General features: G+C 29.1%; 2 protein-coding genes across 2 annotated transcripts; one reads left to right on the top strand and one right to left on the bottom strand.

The window, feature by feature from the left end:
* Window positions 1-2,127: 2,127 nt before the first annotated feature.
* On the bottom strand, window positions 2,128-12,903 carry Ras64B (ras-like protein 2). The gene is made up of 4 exons (XM_014417001.2): window positions 12,649-12,903; window positions 12,247-12,334; window positions 11,957-12,168; window positions 2,128-9,872 (listed from the first exon to the last, which is right to left on the bottom strand). Exons 1-4 carry the CDS (start codon window positions 12,751-12,753, stop codon window positions 9,678-9,680), a joined length of 600 nt encoding a protein of 199 aa, XP_014272487.1. The 5' UTR covers window positions 12,754-12,903; the 3' UTR covers window positions 2,128-9,677.
* Window positions 12,904-16,106: 3,203 nt separating this feature from the next.
* Window positions 16,107-20,009, top strand: Polr2M (RNA polymerase II subunit M). The gene is made up of 4 exons (XM_014417000.3): window positions 16,107-16,239; window positions 17,881-18,047; window positions 18,163-18,444; window positions 19,469-20,009. The coding sequence occupies exons 1-4, from the start codon at window positions 16,204-16,206 to the stop codon at window positions 19,890-19,892; spliced, it is 909 nt and encodes a 302-aa protein (XP_014272486.1). The 5' UTR covers window positions 16,107-16,203; the 3' UTR covers window positions 19,893-20,009.
* Window positions 20,010-21,139: the final 1,130 nt, after the last annotated feature.

Raw genomic sequence — 21,139 nt, 5'->3', positions numbered from 1 at the left:
AAAATGTACTACTAGAATAATAATTAGTAGAAGTAATAAAAAATATATGGTAAAATTTAAAGCAGGAAATAAACATCCCCTTGATATGTTATCACACTATTCTATTCTTATGTCCATTTTATTTCCTCAGTCCTTTTTCCGTCTTTTAATTTTATCATATTTATTATAACTTTAATTTTTTTCCCACTAATTTTTGCTCCAGTGGTATATTTTTTAATTCTATCACTCATTACTGTACTCGTTATTAATATCTATTTCATTCATTACTGTACTCGTTATTAATATCTATTTCATTCATTACTGTACTCGTTATTAATATCTATTTCATTCATTACTGTACTTATTATTAATATCTGTTTCATTCATTTGTATTTATATTTTTCTAATTTACTTTGATTATTTTTTATAACTTTCTACGTATGTAATGAAATGAATTTCTGTATAAAAATATGTGCAAGTAAATTTGCTGTAGGTGATATAATGAAATGATACAAACATGAGGAGAATCTACCCACTGATAGAACTCCAATAACATTTCTAGAGGAGTAGATCTTTATATCATCTTTTTTTCAGACACCTAGGGGGATTATCAGGTATTGAAGGAGAAGCCAGGATAGAAACAAGTAGGTTTGGGTGATAAGGAAGTTTATCATGGAAGGATTACTATTTGGTTCTAGCCAAATCGGCAACATATGGAACATAGAGGTCCTGATATATGACTTGATTTGTAACATGGTAAGGAGCATTGGATGCGAGAGGAATTTGATAGTTTAGTGGAGTGGTGCTTTAGACTGTGGCAATGCCGATAGAGAGCATGGAAATAATTTGGAATCTTGTTTGTTAAAGTTACAATTTTCTGTTCTGTTTATTTAAGTATTTAAAAAGGAATGACTCAATCATGAACCTTTTTATGTTTTTTCTTTGTTTACAGGTTAATGGAGATAATGTAAGATGTATAGTTTGTATTTTTGGTTTGTTACGATATTAAAATAAAACTTTTTTTTACAGAGGAATCATAGTTTCTATCATTCCATCCAAAATAAAATGGACATTTATCATACTACACGTATATTCTTGTAGTCTTACACATTACAATGTTTGTACCTAGTTTTTATTTAGCCCTGATGAAGTCCTACAAAGTGGGGCGAAACATTAGTTACAAATAATTTTTTTTTTCCTGCTATTTAGTGAACCTTTTTTGACCACAGCCCAGACCACTTTCCTTAAAATAATTACATTAACTAATAATCTTCTAATTTTTTGAATACACATAGTATCCATCAGGAATAAGTCCACAGCAAATAATACCAGTTTAACTAAATAAATATTGTATCAATTAAGAATAAGTCATACCAAAATTAATCAACTGCTTTGATCAATTGGAATAACGTTATATTTAAGCAAACCAATGCTTGCTTGATCATTGATCAAATTTTCTGAAATGGAATGTTGTAGCAGCACCCCTCCATTCAGCTCTAATGTTGTGGCATCTAACTTCTCTTTTCCTTATCAATATCACATTTTTTGACAGGTCAGCACTTAATGTGAGTTTCTTTGGGCTCAAAAACCAAGAACTAGTATCTATCGCCATCTAATTTAACTTCTGGACAAAAGATAACAAAAAAGAAAAAAAACAATACTGACAATTTCCTAATAATTTTGAATCATGTTGGAATATGCCTTGTAAGAATTACAAAAAAAAATAGGGGAAAAAAAATGCAATATTATTTAGAAGTACTGATATATTTGTTATATAAATTACTTATGTTATTTTAAAGGTTGGCCCACAATTAAGTAATATATGTGTAATAATAATTAGAAATCTTTTAAGAATTGTTTAAATATATTTGTTTTGGTTAAATAAATTAACATAAATTCAGAAGGCACTTTATACATACATTTAACAACAAGGAAGACGATAACATATAGTGATTAGAATTTTGGTATATCTGTTTACACAGGTTAAAAAAAAAAATTTTTTTTTACAAACCTAAGCGAATTATGTAATACAGTTGATCCATTATAAATCTGAAGTAGAGTAATTTAACTTTAAATTAATAATTCATATAAAATACATTATATATTATCTTTTGTCAAACTGGAAATCTGGCAAGTTTAGGCATTCACTTAATTATAACATAAACTATTACTTTCGTAATGTCAAGGTTAGAACTTAACTATGAAATGATAAGAAAAAAAACATATTGTCTACGTAAAATAGTTTTCATATCTGATTTTAGTTAATTAAACTAAAGTACGTTATTTAAATTTAAAAACATCATTCATTTAACGAGTGAACAAGAGCATTCATCGTGATGCTTGCTTATAGTGTTAGGTTTAAATTATGAAGTACCATAGAACCGATAATTGTTTTTATATTAAGGGCAATATTGATTTTTAGATTAAAATGTCAAATGGATCAATATTTCCTTCTTTTAGGAGTATTCATGTGTTAAATTTAACTAAAGTTTTGACATGCTAAATTATATAAGTATAGAATTGTGAGCGGCCTAATTAAAAGTCCATGCTATATGTTAAATTCAAAGGAGCTCCCAGCAGATTTCCTGGGAAACTTTTTTTGTTATCTGTAATCAGGAGATAATAAAATCTCTAAGAGATTCATCACACCATCTTTCCTCCACCTCACTTGTTCCCCCTTTCCAGATTTTTTTTTTTTGGAACATCAATAAACACTCAGTGGGTAAACTTTCACTATTCTTTTACTTTATAAATGTTTTAATAATTTATTTCAACCAAAACTGAAGTATAAATAAAAACATGAAATTCTGGAAGGTTTTGGAAGGAAAGGTTACAAAACAAGTTGCCCAGAAAATCCACCAGGAGCTCCTCTCTGCCATACACATTAAATTGGACTGCTTACAATCCTAACCTTATAACATTTAGCATGTTAAAACGTTTTACATTTAGCATGTTAAAACGTTTTACATTTAACACATCATTAACAAAGGAATTTAAAATATTAAGAAACAAACATTTTAAACCACATTAAGCCTATCTTTTTAAATATAAAATTATATAATAACAAAAACACAGTTCTATTCAAATAACTTCATATTAATATAATTTTATTTACTTTTCACATTTTAACTTAATCTATGCTGAACTCTCTATTTTCCAATAAAAACAAAATTTAATGGAAAATCTATTAGTATCTATCTATCCATCTATACACATGTAAGGCCTGTTCTATTGACCACTTTCATCTTCACCTCAGTCAAAAGATATGAAAATCTATTATCAAACAAAAAACTCCCGGAAGTATTGGAAATAATTAACTTTAAATTCTGCTTATTCTCCACTGTTTATTTACTGAATTATTTTTCTTAGGACTTTGATATGCACAATGTATAAATTAAAAAGCTCCATGAAAAAATTATGTGTAAATATTACTTTTAACCAAATATCACTTTTATCAACTTGGTTCACAATGAGACTTCAATTGCTTTTCAGAGTACTCTAATTTGACTATTTTTTGTTTGCAAAATGGAGGTGCAGTTTCTCAATTGTTCAATTTATTTAAGAATTCGGAAAATTTTACATTACAATGTGAAATATGTATAGATGTAGAACAAAACTGTGAATGAAAAAATTAAAATCTGTATCGCTACAGCCTATGAAGGATCAGAGGGTTCAGTAATTTGTAAGGGAGAACTATTTCTTGAACAACAGTTGTGCAAGGATGTGATATTTTGATCATCATGCATAACCACCAGATTTTTCTCCACTTAATGAGGCTGGGTGGACTGCGGAAAGCTCCTCGAAACCATAGGGTTGACTCACGGCAGTAACAGGATAAATAATTATTTGCCACAGCCGGATTCGAACCCGGATCATCGGCAGTAACACAGCAGCTTACTCACTAAACCACCCCGCTCCCTTAAACTGATATTGTAATTATTATATAATTTTAAATTAAAAAAGCTGGCTTTTTCCCTTAATTTTTTTTATTAATATTATTATTAGATTTAGATTATATATAATCTAAAATTAATAGTACTAAAAACAATGAAAATTAAGTTGTTTATAATAAATTACTTAATTTAAAATTAGAAACATCATTTACCAAATGAAGAAGAACACCATAATGTTTGTTAAAAGAGTTTGGTTTAAATTATAAATGACCATAGAACCCTAAAGATTCATTATTTGTATCATAAATATATTTGTTATTACATTTTTTCATTAAAATGGTAGTTTCTTCGAATTTATAACACATATGGACGGATCAAACTGTAAAAGTTTTTGAAAGTTAAATAAAAAAAAAATTTCATAAAGCATTTTTTCCCTTTATAATGTAGTAGACAAATACCTAAACTTGCTCTATATAACAACTATGTTTTAAAAGACTAATTACACAGTATATAATAATACACATATAATAGTAATAATACTGATTGGTGTTTCTTTGTTTGTATAAGGATCAAGTGTGCGTAAACCTTACAAAGTGTACATAACCTTACAAAAAGCTAACATGTACATACCTTTTTTTTTTTATTACATGATATGCTATATTAAAATAACAGAGGCACAAAATAGGTGTTACAGTTTGAATCTCAAAGTTGTAGCTTTGAGATAGGTTATAGTTTCTTAAGTAGTTAATAATGTTCCCTGTTCGTAATTTATTAATGTCACATATTTCTTTATACCAGGGTAAACTGTCAATATAAAAAAATCGTTATTAAGATGTGCATTATTGGAAATATTGCCTTGGTTAGAACATAGGAATCGTTATTGTCTAAAAAGTGGTTCATTCTTCATTTTATTTTTATTTTTTTTGTTGCACAAATACAATCGAAGGTTTCCAATTTGTAAAGGTCCGAGTGCCAAATTGGAAAAATTAGGTAAGATAGTGGGCTTTAATGATTAATCGATTTCCATAAAATTCTGCCGATAGAACTGAGGTACCAGCATAGAATACGAGTGTTTAGTTAATACAAATACTTACGACATTTTAATTGATGAAAATATTATTTTACAATAGTTTCTCTTTTAAACCTATAAGAGAAATGAAAACAAAATAGAATAAAAGGAATTATAGCCAGAAAATGACAATATTGTCAGTTAATGTAAATACATATTCACCAAATAGCAAAAGGGAAAATAAATAAATTAAGGACTAAACGAAATTAATAATTTTCCTTGAAATAAAAATTAATAGACACCAAGCGTTGCATTGTTGTATGTGGTGCTGTAAAATACTGACTTCATTTTTAAACAAGCTGTGGAAATTTTTCACAAACAACAAAAATAGTAAACAATTCATTTTTAAACCAACCGTGTAAATTTTTTTTTTAAACTTTCTGAATAAAAAATATTTTCATTAAAAGTTTCACTAACAACAGAAATTGATAAAAAATCATGTTTAAACAAGTTGTGGAATTTTAAAGTTTCATTGGGAAAAAATGTTAACCGTTCATTTTAAAATAAACTGTGGACATTTTTTAGAAACTTTTAGAATAAAAAAAATTGTATGAGTTTAATAGATAAAAATTTTTAACGAATTCCAGTTACATACAGTAGATTCTCTCTCATATGAACTACTTACAACCAAGAGAGAAAAAAATGGGGGGAAAAAAGAGGTAACTTTGTTAATAACAAATCAATTTAAAAACAAAAATTAAATATTAAAAATATTTATACAATAGTTATCATTATTCATATATATAATTTTTTTTTTTTTTTTTGAGAAATAGAAGTAAATTCTCATTTGTTTGGAAGTTGAAAGCTTCTTCTCAAGGCCTCTGACCATATTCGATTACTATTAACTAATTTTTTAAAACCTAATAGAACATAACATGCCAATAATACTTCAAATCAAATTTTTATTTTTACAGGTCGTTCAAATTATAGAAAATTCTAAATTAGAAAGAGTCCATTCTTTATTTGAAACATTGATTTGAAAATAGGATTCATTCCCAGAGATAGGAAAAGTCCTAAGTACTAAAATCTCGTTACCTCATACTGATATTATCTTTAATAAATTATAACATATTTTAATTTCTAGTAAAAGAATAAAAAAACTTGTTGAAAATGGAAGGACACAAAAGAACAGTTTATCTGTCTCACAGTAACTGTCAATTTTACAGGTATATACTCTGGTAGGTAGATAGGTATCTGTCAAAGAGGGAGAGGGGGGGGACCACCCGATATACCAGTATATTCTCTGGTACTTTTGTTTTAAACATTTAAATAAATAATTTGGTTTGCTTCATTCCCCAAACCCTTTACTCGACAGAAGACAGAAATAGAAATTTCACACTTCCGTTATGGGTACGGAACATTAAAATTCTTTACTTTCAAAAAGGACTAGTACCTTTACAATACAAAATAAAAATTTAGAATGTTCACTTTTATAATAGTTAAATTTAAAATGCAAGATGCAAAATATTTTAGTGCTAGAGTTTTAAATGAAAACTTTTCATCGTTGGCATAAAAATTACTACAACAGTTAAGTTTGTTGAGGTGAAATTCTTGTAGCGAGCCTAAGAGTGATAATTCACCACAAATCAGTTATTATACTATTATTTAAGTGACCAAAGAAAAATTTGTATTTGTATCAATATGTTTTTAAAATTATATATACATAAACCTGAAATTTCATAGTATAATATACATCAAGATTTAATATTTTAATACAATCACAATAAATTTTTTTTTAACGATATCTTCAATATCACCAAGCTTTTCTTTGTCTTCCACTCACGTTACATTATTCATTTAGAATTGAACATAATTTAACAAAATTAAATTAAATGAGCTGTTGATTTCTGAATGTATGTAATAATTTATCATAAAATAATAATTGATGAGAGTTCTTTTTTATTTTAATATTTTATTATTTTTAGATGGTTTTTTAAAATAAGTCCTGGCTAAACTAAAACACTAGAAGACTGATTTGTAATTCAATAATAAAAAATATATATTAAAAAAATTAATAGATTTAAAATTCACATTCCTGTCTAGATTCTTAAAAAAATTATTTACAAAAATGTTTGGAGATAGAAAATTATCTGGGTTTATCACACATAGATAAAATAAAAATTTATACAAATGTATACATGCCAATTATTAAAACAACAGCTAAAGCTAATTCTGATTAATATTATGGTACAGTGAAAGTATAAAGGTTATATATTCTAAACTGTACAGTGACAGTAAAAGTTATATATTCTAACTTGTACTGTAACAGAGTACAGGTATATAATCTAACCTGTACAGTAACAGTGTACAGGATATATATATATTATAGCCTGTAAAGTAACAGTGTACAGGCTAGTTAGTCTAACCTGTACAGGTTATATATTTTAACCTGTAAAGTAAGTGTTCAGGTTAATCAGTATATTTTAACCTGTAAAGTAATAGTGTACAGATAATATATTTTAACTTGTACAGTAATAGTGTACAGATTATATATTTTAACCTGTACAATAATTGTGTACAGATTATATATTTTAACTAGCACAGGTTATATATTCTAACCAGTATAAGAGAATATTTGAAAATGGCACTTAAAAAAGTTACATGTACCTAAATATGTTGAAACAAAAAAAGAAGGACATACAAAAATCCTTTTCAGTCATAATGCGATCGATAAACATTGATTATATTTCAACTTGAAGATAGGCTGTACCGACCTGTGTGACTGCCAACTGTTACTGCTTATGTTTTTGTATGAAACTTGGCCAACTCCTATTCAACATCCTACTTTAACTAATTAGCACAGGAATTTTTTTTTTCTTTTTAATTACTGTTATCTATTTGCATACACTGAAAACTGTTTTCACTTCAATCATAACAAATCAATTTGTAGACATTTTCCTTTTTCCTTTTTTTTTTTTGCATCACAAAAATACAAGTAAAGAAAGCATAGAGACCATTGCAAGGTAACCATTATCATTTAAACTCTCCTTTTAAACAATAAAAAAACCTAGAACTGTTGAACTCCAGACCGCCAGACTACTTAAGGGACAATCAAGACTCAGCAGTAAGACATATCTTGACCATCACCGAAATACAGTGAAAGTTCAACAAAATACAAAGTAGTTACTTCCGCTACAGTGGACTTAGCCAGTGAGAGCCTACCTTATTATTATCATCATTAACATTATATAAAATTTCTTGATTCCAGAAAAGGAGAAACTAAACAAAAATTTAATATTACTTACTAATTAAATACCATTGGCTCTTAATAGACATCAGAAAGTTAGCCAAAAATCTTTTACAATTACTTTAACCAAAATTTCACGAAGACATTTTTGAATGATTTTCAAAATTAAATCATTAATAAATAAACTATGGTGGATTTGATTTTGTCAACTCTGGACAAAATGGATAGTTTCGTCCATCCGAGACTAAATCAATAAATAACGTTTATTGTTCTTAAAAAAAAAAATGTTAATAATGTTAATTTACTAACCAATTCATACAATACAATTCCAACATATGAAAATAACAACAAAATAGAAATGGAAACAGCATAATATACAATCATTAGATTTATTTTTGGTTCATTTTGTCCAAATAATTATTATTTATTGATTCTATCTCGGATGGATGAAATGGTTCATTTTGTCTATAGAGAACAAAATCAAATAGACTTCGCTAGGAAGAGCAGAGTTCACTATCAATTCCTCTGATGTATACTTTCTATTTTACTTAAAGATTCATCACGCAAGGCCAGGGCCTAAATATGGGAGTATTTGACGATCTTTTCTTTCATAAAAGGCAAATTTCTATCATTTGATTGATACAAAATCAGGAGAAATATGACAAAGACAACTTCAGATACAACAAATTACAAGTTGAAAAAGAAAAGAATGATCGCCCGTCATCTACACAAGTACCTAACGACTAATAATTTTGTTCATTCTATTTTTTCAATTTGGTCCAGCAGACTGGACAATTTGTCCAGTGTGTAATAAACTGCTCAAAACAAATAAATGTGATAAAATTAAAGATAACAGTGAAACTTTGTTGATATTCTCAGTCAGTATTTTAACATAATATATTAAACATTAAAAAAAAAAAACCTAAGAACAAACTTAGCTTTGTAATATATAAATATTCATATACGCATCTACTCACATCTTGTTAGCAATAAGATTTGTACATCTGCGTTGTGCAGCAGTAAAAGTAAGCTTCCTTGCTTAGAATGCATTCTAACTAAATTCCTGTTTTTACAATAATCTATTTCTTTAATATAAAATTTACTGTGATTAATTACTTTAAAAAGTTATTAAAGGAAAACCCTGAAAATCCAATAATACGAAACTTTTGTAATAATTATCATAAAAAATATAATAAAAATACATTATTAATATAACTCATTAGTACTAAAATATAACAGCATTTAACACTAATTGGCAAAAAAACTGGTGGGTTAAATATTCGATTGCTCAATGTCGATTTATATCTTAAATAAAAAAAAAAGTCATTTGATTATTTTTAAATGTTTTCATTATATAGTTAATAAATTATTGTGTGAGAAACAACTTGAGTTTTCTCATTAGTTAAATATAAAATCATATCGACAGTTATTAAATTTATAATATAATGATAAAAAGCGTATTAGTAACACATAGCAAAAACAAAAACCTTATCACTGTAAAAAGTGATAAAGATAAGTTTCGTAAATTAAAAAAAAAAATTATGTTACATTATAAAATGGCACATTTTCTCCGTGAACTGTTATGCTGAGGCTTTAACAATGGCCTCTCAGAAGCTTGGTATTTCCTGACAATCCTCACTAATTCATGAAAAGCTTGGTCGACATTCATGCGTAATTTAGCACTGCACTCTATATACGGAATCCTCAATTCTCTAGACATGTTTTGGGCTTCTTCAGCTGGGATCTAAAATTTGTTGAGAAATATTATAAAATAAGGTTTTATAGTAAAATATTATATATTTAAAGTGGGGAGATACAATAAAATTAATTTATATTCCACAGATTGTAAGATAATAAATAACAAACCATAGATTGTTATGAGATTTCTAACAGATCCTCAAAACTACTTGTCAAATGAATAAAATCGTCTAGTACAAAACCTGAGACAATGGAGTTTTGTGATAGAAATGGATTTAGAGGAGTGAAAGTAAGAAAAGAAAAACACAATAAATGAATCATAAAAGAAAAATATGCTTAATCAATCGTTCTTCGTTTCAGTTAATAACAAACCTCCCCCAGGTATCATACCATTGCTGGTCTGAAACAGGATCCCTGTCTTAGTATTCTTACTTTTTCTCATTATTATAGTTTTCTTTTTACTATATCTTGTTTTTAATAACACTGATATCACTTCATCTTCCGAGTAGACACTCCATTCTTACGATTAGACATATTTTTGAAGAGTGTACTCACTATTTGCCAACAATAAATAGGATACGACTGACCCCAAATTTATCCAAAGCTCTCGCAGATGAGGAAGCTAAAATTACACGAGTGTTTGAATTTTTAAAAGCACATCACCTCCGTTATAAATTATAACTCCTCTTCAATTTTTTTTTTTAATGTTTTTTACTTATTTCATTTTTTTATTTTTTTTTTATTTCTATATTCTTTATTTTTTATTTATTTTTTTTTTTTTTTACTTTTATCATAGCATAGGCGTTGATGACCAGAGGGTTTTACGCTTTTAAGCAACAATCAACAACAACAACAACTTCATCTACATTCATTACTTTTTTTTCATATCTGAGAATAATTTAGCTAATTTATACAAATTAAGATAGAAATGTGCATTTGATCAATAAGAAAAGTAGTAAAAATAATAATCATAAAGTAGATACTCTTTCCGAATGTCTAGAAAATGCTTCAACATGAAGCCTATATCAAAGCCCAACATCTGATGGAATCATCATTAAAAAAGCTATAAAAGCCACCTTTATTAGAACCACTACAGAAAGGCCTGTTTTCATCAAAGAATGTTATATATCACTAGGGAATATATTAAAACTTTATAGTATTAATGAATCAAATGTGAGTTTTAATAAACATATCAAGATTTTACCTACAAATCTCGTTATCATTCACATTTATAGTGGCACATTAATCATTACTGGATTGAAAACCAAAACAAGTAATAACTTCTTAAAATTTTACTTGTCTACAATTATTGTGCATACAATATTTTACAGAACTTTACTCAAGTGGACATTGTTTTTAATAATGAAAATTAAAAAATATTTGGGGCTGGTCATTATGGAATTAAAACAAACAGTAATATTTAAATAAAATTTAACAAACAGTTATTAATGATGAGAACTGTCAACTTATTTCTAGACTATAGAAAAGCCCTTCATAAACAATAATAAGACAATAACAAATATGAGATTAATACAAATGTTGATTGAGAATAGATTACATGAGTCACTGGGAGAAATAGTGGTGTAAGTCATTCTGTCTGTTATCAAAATTTAATTTCATAAAAAATAAATAATAATGAATATCATTTAATTAATTACTAAATCCATTAACTTGGGACTGTCTAGTGTTGACAGAAAAAGCATCCATTCCTTACTGACAGAGATGGGCAAAAATTAGGTATAGTTAAAACTAATAGCTAAAATTTCCATGGATACGACCCTCATTCATTAATGAACCATTGATAAATAAATATCGTATCGATAACAATTTTAGCTATTAATTTCAACAATACCTAATTTTGGTCCAACTTAGCTTACTGAATGATTTATGGAAATTCCACTTAAATCATCAATATCTCAAAACAAAACTGATTTCATTAACATTACTTTTTCATTAAACAATTCATATGAAGATTGTAATAACTTCATTGAAGTGACAAAATAATCACATATTAACATGAGATAAACAAATTTTAAGATTAATTATAAAAATATCAAGAAAAAGGAAATAATAAATGATTAAGAAGCTTCAAACATGAAAATTTTCAAAAAGTAATAAATATCAACTTACCAGTCTTTGATGATCCAAATCAGCCTTGTTTCCGACCATAAGCATAGGAAATTCATCCCTATCCTTAACCCTTAGTATCTGTTTGTGAAATTTATACATTTCATCGAAACTGGCCCTATCAGTAACTGAAAATACCAAAAGGAAACCTTCGCCCGATCTCATGTATTGTTCTCGCATAGCACTAAATTCCTCTTGGCCAGCAGTATCGAGAACTGAAATTATAATGAATTAAAAAACGTGTAAAAAATAATAACATAAACTTTTTAAAAAACTAAAAATAGACTTCTTACTATCCAGTTTCGCTGGAACATCATCAATAACACACTGTTTTGTATAAGAGTCTTCGATGGTAGGATCATAATCAGTTACGAAATAACTCTGCAAAATTCAAAACAAAATAATGACCTAGAAATGAATATTACCAAAAATAGGCAAAGAGATTGGTTAGTAGTAGATTGTGTGGGTGTTAAGAACATTGTTCAACAAATTAAAAATTGTTAAAGCTTTTCTAAACTTAATATTAATAATGTAAAAATCATTAAAAAGAATTCTTTAGGAAAAAGAAAAATAGAAAATCATCAAGGTTTATAAAAAACATAACTTTGAAGTTTTTTTTTTTTCTTATATAAATAGATTTAAGGGCTTCAAAATTTATAAGGAAGAAACTTATAATAAGTGAACTTTGAACTCACTTGAATAAATTGTATTGTTATAGCTGATTTTCCAACACCACCGCCGCCAACAACAACTAATTTATAAGTTTGAGCATAGCTCTGCCTCTCATTTGACCTGGACATTGTAGAATACTAATGACTAACACATTTCATTAAATTTATTAACATCTGTCGCCCTGAGACGCCTTTTCATTCATAGCATTCACAATCAGTCACTCTACTGCTAAAGTGGGCAGTGAGATTTCTCGTTACCCAACTGACACATATAACAAGGCCATCTAGGGTAAGCATAAATAGAACAATCGCCAAATATGAGCAAATATTCTTCTATAACAATCCCTCATGAATTATAATACAAAAACAAGCCTCGTACTTCATTACTTTGCTCATTATAAGAAAAATAACATTTATAACAGTTTTCTAAAAGTAGGAATAGTAACATTAATAAATATAACTTGACTCAGTATTATTACGAGAAGAGAACGGAGCGCGCGCAAAGCAACAAGTTCAAATTATCATAAATTATTTTAATTATAATATCTATTATTTTAAAAGTTTATAAAAGACATATTACGCTAAATAATGATTTACTCCTTGTTATTAAAACGGCATATGGAATTCGTATTCCTATATAGCTTAGTTTAAAGGATATGATCAGAACAACCAGCGTATAAAACAATACAAATTTTATATCATATATTAATTGGGACCTTTACTGTGTTCATGTACTTAAATATTTTCTTATCAATTTCACTGTAACAACCGTAACGAATTTATTGTCTGTTAAGTTGATACAATCCCTTTTTCAAGAGTAATTAGTGATAGTTCCTTTTAATTTTTCTATTTTCCTTTTCTTTTTTAAATTACTATATTTTAAATAGTAAAACTTTAATTATTGGATTTGACGTTTTTTGTATTCTAATAAATAATAAAAAAGTTACAATTTTATTCCAAAACCAAGTTTTGGAATAAATAAATAAATATCGAATTTATTTTTTTAATGAATGACCTTAGCTAACAAACTAATGTGTTTTTTGTTTGGCAAGGTATGAGTTCGATGAATCTAAGTTCACCTCAATTAGACTGGAATATTGAATTCAATACTTCTTGGACAGAGGAATGGCTCTAAAAAATGTTATATATACTGAGCTTTTTATTATTAATTATGGACATCATCCAACTCCCGTTTTATAATGTACCCAGAGGAGAAAGATACGAACTCTCATTAGAACTCGATGCTGCGGATTTGTTGATATTCATTTTTAAGTGTGGCATAACCCTACTCTCCTTCAAAGCAAAAGTGAAGCCAAAAAGACTACACTTACAAAAAAAAAGGTTTGCGTTGAGGTTAATAAGAATGACCGCCATTGTGATCTAAACTGAAACAAAAGACAGCAAGTGATTGGCTCATACTCATCTCCTACTGAGCAGAGGTGTTACGCCCTTGGAAGACACATAAGGCCCACCTTTTTCATTTGTTCTACCAGCTTACCCCTTACATGATGGTAACCTTTCTGTCTAAGTTCCTCTCCCAAGGTTCTCTCTTAACTTATTTTCACACTCATCTTTGGGTTCAATAAAAAATAAAATAATAAATCCCTTCCATTATAGTCCATAAATCCTCCAAGCCAATATATATATGGAAGTAAATAGGAATGGAATATAAGCAAGGTAAGAAAAGTTAGCATAGACCGAAGTAACGTGAAATTCACTTCTTCCTTAGTAACCACAGCAATAGAGGAAACTATATTATGACAAAGAGACATTGTAATAGAAATCGTTTTGATAGCGGAGTGCATCGTTCTCTTGAACTAACGAGTTACCAGGGGAAGCAGTCTTCATAATCTGATTCGTGATAGGAAAAAGGCAGGATAAATAAAGAGCTCCAAAAATTTCTTCCTAAGTACAAAAAGAATTAAATTGTGGCAACCCGCTATTTTAGATAGGAAGGGCATAGATTTACGAAAGTGATTGCAATTTAATATATACATGTCGGATATTGACGTCGAGAAGCCTCTAATTTTACTATTTATTTATGACATTACTAAACATTTTTGTTTTAAAATTCTATTGATAAAACGCTACACAATTAAATAAACAACAATACATTTTTTTCTCGGTTGGCTCTACAGACTTTGTAAATCTTTGGTCACCCGAACCAGCCTTCTCCAGGCCTGCTTGCCTTTGCTACTGCTTTCCAGTTTGCTGCATGTAGCTCTTTTGCAACTTTGTTGATTATACCTATCCATCCGTTTTTTGGCCTCCTACTTGGTCTCTTGCCTACTATATTAGCATTCATTGTTGTGTAGAGGTGTCCTGATGGATTGCTTCGTGCCATACGTTCTGCCCATCTTAATCTCCTTGCCTTCATATCGTGAGATATTGTCTAACCATTCTCTGCAAGCAGTTCATTGTTAGTCTTATCCTCCATGTGTTAAGGCTCTGGTCTCAGATAGCTCTTGTAATTGTAAGGAAGACTTTCCGTTCAAATCTCTCAATTCTGCTTGCTATGGTACCTGTTAGATCCCAGGTCTTGCAACTATGTGTCAAAGCCAGCTTTATCATGGCATTGTACATCCTTAGCTTAAGATTTATAGAGATTTTTCGGGATTTTAGTATTCTTAACAGAGAGAAGAAGGCTCCTTTCGCGCTTGTTATATGCTGGTCTATCTCTGTCCATTAATCATTTATTGTTCTTATTGTAGAGGCGAGGTATTTGAAGCTGTTGACTTCAATATATTACAACAGATTAAAAATAATATAAATCCATCTCTTATATATATTTCATATTAGCATAAAGATATTAATTTAGTTGGCATTGATTCAATTTCAATACAGTTCAATCTCGTTTGATGATTCCACGAATGGCTTGAGGTTCCATTTAGGAACGCTAATGCTCTGGTGAACGTTGACAAGGCCAACGTATTTATATCTGTATTTATATTTATATTTATATTTGTATTTATTACGTATCTTATATTTTCTAGTAGAGGACTCCTCTGTTCCACTGGATTTGTCACCAAAGCTGGCGGTTCGGGTATTTTTACCCTATTTTCAGATATTTCTCACCTTAGATGGTAATTGTAGGGGATCCGAAATTTCGGGTAAAATGGTTTTACGTTGTATGTGCATAGCTAGTGCAGTGCCGAACTTGTCCTTGATCTATTTTTTTTATTTAATAAGCAGACACTTTTTCTATTATTAATAGGTTACTATTTTTCCTTATACATTGAATTTCAATATATACGGAATATCCTGGTAGGCCGAAAAGTTCTTAAATCATTAATAGATTTGTGATGAATTATTAACAACCCATCTCAATTTGATACATGTTTCTGTTATCACCTTAAATCAACTAATAAATGAAACAAATTTGATATTTATAGGTTTATATGTTGAGTTACGTAGTATTACGTACTAGCATTTATATAAAATTACAGGTGATCCGAGAAAAAGGTTCCTGTTTTTATTAAGTCATATTGATTTAACAGCATTCCAGTTCAAACTTGATTCTGAAAAATATTGCTGATAGTATTGAAATACTTTTGCATTTCTACACTGCAAATATTAATTATGTTTGGCCGAATACAAGAATTATTTATGAAAAAGGTACAAGTAATTAATCACAAAGTAAATAAGAATCAGTCATAAATAGTAATAAATTATAAACTAGTTTAAATATTCACTAATTCGGAAAGAGGAAGATAAAAGGTAGAATGAGTGAATGGGGTGTTTGTTATGTGTTATCTGAGAACATAACATAACAAATACATGCATTGGAAGACCAACTCGAAACAAATACACCCAAAAACAAGCTCAGAGCACGAATATTCGTCATAACAGCTATTTACACAATCTATTTTTTTTTGTTCGGCAAATTCTTCCTGTTATAGTATAACTCGGTGTAGTACCATACAAGGTCTATGATCCCTTGACCACGAGGAACAGGTTGAATAAAAAAACAAAACAAAAAACTATAACCTTGATACATCTGTTGTTAGCTCATTAGCTCTGTAACCATAACAAATATGGCTCAAAAATTCAATATAAGCGGGATAATCCTAGACATTTATACGAATAATAAGTCATGGTAGTCATTAATTTAAAAAAATCTGTACAGCTACAACCCATGAAGGATCAGGGGTGCAGTACATTGTAAGAAAGTACTGCTACTAGACCAAAAGTTGTACAAGGGGGTAATGTGGTCAAAATTAAGGGGTATTAAGGATACCCGCTTCATGAAGCTGGATCGACCCCGGTGTATTCTAGAACCCACAGGGCTGACTCACGACTACAGGGAAAAAAATAATTATCCACCACAGTCGGATTCGACCCTGGGTCTTTGGAGTTAATGGCATAGAGTCTTACAACAGAGCCATTCACTCCTAATGGTACTCGTTATTTTCTATGATTTTTCACTTACAAGATTAATATAACAGCTTTGATCTTTACCTCACTACTCCCGCGAAAGAGATAAAACTTCATATGAACACTTTTCACTAAAAATCAGGGTATAAATACATATAAGTTTACACTGAAAGATCATAACGCATATCGTGCAGGACAACAGAAGATAAGATCGGCAGGATTCTATCCTTGGGATCATTAGTAGTTACCGTTTATTCTTATTGCGATAATTACAAACATTGTGTAACACGTTTATGTGGTTATGATTGATGAAAAATTAAATAAACGAAAATACGTCAAAATTATTTTACCTAGTTAAGAACTGAAATTATGGTTGAGAGAAATGGGGCGTCCGTTTGTGAAATATGGTCTCTGAATTTTTTCATGAATTTCACTTTTTGCCATTATTGGCTTGGTATTTGGTGGAGGAACAAGTCCGGCAAGTGGGCCTAGTGGTCCTTTTTGCAAACCCCCTCAGGTGGCTACCTGAGTTTCGGGACTGCCGAAAAATGAATGTTAACTCCCCCAGATGGGAATCGAATCCACAACGTTCCGAACCGAGCGCACTGGTACCTGCGCCCCAACCCGCACGGCCGTCACGTCCCTGGTACTTCTTCACATAGTACTTCTTTGGCAATTGATTCTAACCTCGTTGGTCGGAATGTAAAAACTTATAGCGTTTTAACCTATTACCAATGTGAATTGATATGATCCTGTCTATGGTTACAGGGGTTTTTAGACATCAACTGTGAAAACAATTTGTTTTTATGAAAGTTTTAGAAGCGAATGAAGAATTTCTCATTCGAAGTGGGATTTTTTAGATAATTTATACTTTTATTTTAGATGCCTTCAAGATGTTCAGCTATGTCAATAAATGTTAATGATGAACCAGGCTGTAGTAAACAAGTACCCAACCCAAAGACTGAAAATGAGCACCATACTGATGTTAAAGCATTGTCAAAACCTCAGTTATTAGAGTTATTAGCAAGACAGAACAGACTTATCAAAAGGTAGAACCATTTCATTTTTATTATTATTTATTTATTATTATCATTTTTATTATTTTATTGTCATTTACATTGATACAGTTATTTCATTTTTCAAGTTTATTGTGTTATATTTTAGCCTACCTTTAGCCAAGTTACCAGACAAAGGGGAGAAAGTACTAAGATTCAAGAGGGAAATTGAACTAGAAATTGAAAGAAGGGATAAAACTGAGGACATTAGCGATGTTTTGACAAGATTAACAATAAAAGAAAAGAAAATTGATGTACTCGAATGGGACGAAAAAAATACAGATTTTATTGCAGAAAAAGATCTTGATGGTGAACCCATTGAAGATGAGCAAAACCCTCTTGCAATTTTAGCTACTCATAGTGGTACTACTCATAACCAGAAGAAAGTTCTGTAAGTACCCTTTCTTTATTTTATTGTTGTTTTTAAAATTAATTTATGGTAAGTTTAATGTTTTCTCTTATGTTTCAATTCATTTTTGGTACTAGATTAAAAAAAAGCTTCTATGGTGGGACCTTCAAAACTCACTTGTACAGAATGCAGCTATTTAATATGGACCCACCTCTACAAAAATTAAACTTTAAGAGGTTTGAGCGAGTGAAAGTCGGCAGATATGATGTCAAAAGCAGTAATAATATCAATATAACTAGGGAATTTTTATTTTCCACCAAAGGAGTTTTTTTTGTGAACTATTACCTATTTATCAATGGAAATACCATAAAAAATTAATTATTTACTATTTTCTGAAGTTTTGTACTGTAAGATGAACTTTTTATTCTTTTCATATTTTTCTTTTTTGATACTTTAAATTTAATTTAAAATCACCTATGTACTGCTGCATACTAATGTTGTTATGACATGATTAATATCATGCCATTTGGGTACATGTTTATGTTGTGAAGTTTTGTTTGACCGTTCAGGGCATTATGTAATTGATTTTCAAGTAGTAATTTATTTTCTGTTCTTAGGCTTATTCAAATCTTGAAATGAAGTGCAGAGTGTTTTTGGAATATTTCCTTTAAATAAATTTCTCACTACTATAAAATATATTGGAAGATTATTGATTGACCATGTGTAAAGATGAAAGGAATATGGTCCGGGTGCGGTAAAAAAAAAACTCAAATAGTAGAAATATACTATTTTAATGAGCCAACGTTTCGCCCCACGTTGCAGGGCTTCTTCAGGGCTATTTTGACGGCAGTCAAAACTAAACTAATCATTTTTAGTTTTGACTGCCGTCAAAATAGCCCTGAAGAAGCCCTGCAACGTGGGGCGAAACGTTGGCTCATTAAAATAGTATATTTCTACTATTTGAGTTTTTTTTTTACCGCACCAGGACCATATTCCTTTCATTATAAAATATATTATTTTTATATTGTTTCCTTTTATTGTTAATATAGCATTTTTTGTTTTCTAGTGTTGAAAAGGAAGATGAACCTCTTATAACATTAGCGGACATTGAAGAAGTCTATGCGATCAACTTGAGTAATAAAATTGATAAAGTTGAGCCAAAAAAGAGATTCCTGCCTCACAAATCATTGATTTCAGATTTGACTGAGGTTAAGAAAAAAGTAAGAGATCTTTCTGCAGCAACTCCACCTCTTCCAGTTTTTGGTGATGCCAAATTAATATCTTTGGAAGAATCGTTGAAACTTCAATATGAGCAGACAAAACACTTAAAAGAAGTTCAACTTAAACATGCTACTGAGAGATTGAAGGCAATGAGGTACACAATAGGAGATGCTTTACCGTCTGTACAAAGTATTTCAACTTATAGGGAAAATGTGGATGAGTATAGTGAAACGGAAGAAGAAAGTGAAAATGAAAATGAGGAAGCATAATAAATTCCTTGAACAGATTCTTATAAAGAAGCTGTAATATTAATGTATGGGCAATCTGAGATATATATTTATTTTTAAATACAATATACTTTTAATTAATAAAATTGTTATTTTTTATATTGTTTTTTTTTCTTAACCCTTTAAATGGTCATAATTTTATTTTTTAGGCCAGTGCCAGTAGATTGAAGTCTAGTAAAAATGGCTTAAAATTTAACTGTACCTATAATTAAATGTAAATTAATTTGGATTTTTGTGTAATAATGTTTGAAAAATACAATAATAGAATGTTTACACCTCTCCATAAGTCTAATATGGCAGATTTTTCTAAATGACCATGTTGTATTTTTTGGTTTATTATTATTAACTTCTAAAGTATTATAAGTAGCCTTATAAATTATTTGATATCCCATAATCATTTACAAATAATGAGAAATCGTCATTTTGTGAATTTATTTTATTATAATACTATTGTTCTCAGACAATTAATCATTATAAATTAGTTATGATTCATTTAATAAGCCCTAATAGATCTTTTTACATTCAATAGTTTCTGAGATAAGGTTTTTCCAACTACATGTTTTCCTAAAAACAGGAAAATTTCAAGGACATTTAATGTTCTTGTTATTTTTAGTCCATATAAAAAATTAAGTTATTTTCTAACAGGAAATCCACATTTACCGTTAGAAAAAAAAACAATATTCTCCAAAAAACATAATTTTGATGATATTGTAGTCAGAAAAAATTAAAAGTGGAAATGGATAGTAATTGTATGCTAGGTAAATGTATCAATAATGAATACTGCCAGTAATGGCCACTAAGAGCAAAAATTACCGAATAGATTGAATATTACTGAAATTGTGAGGGTATATAATTAAACCCATCAAGTGAGGTTCATTTCAAAAATATAAAAACAGTTGGCACTCGGGGATAGGTTGGAGTTACTTCTTTTATTTTTCCAGTTGGTGAATTTAGAGGCATGGTAGCTAGATGATGTATTTCTTGGCTGAAAGGGGATTTCCCATGTAGACTTCCAATGTCCATGATGTCTTTTAAGGAGAAACAGGTGTCAAAACTTAATTTTATGACCATTAAATAAATTTTTATTTTAAAAATTAATTTTATGACCATTAAATAAATTTTTATTTTAAAAATTAATTTTATGACCATTAAATAAATTTTTATTTTATTTTAATGAAACAATATGGCTCAATTATAAGCAATAAGCAATATTGATAAAGGAATTCATC

The sequence above is a fragment of the Halyomorpha halys genome, unplaced genomic scaffold (assembly GCF_000696795.3).
Source record: "Halyomorpha halys isolate HHAL.00 unplaced genomic scaffold, Hhal_1.1 Scaffold145.1, whole genome shotgun sequence".
NCBI classification, from domain to species: Eukaryota; Metazoa; Arthropoda; class Insecta; order Hemiptera; family Pentatomidae; genus Halyomorpha; species Halyomorpha halys.
This window is presented reverse-complemented; position numbering and strand designations above follow the sequence as displayed.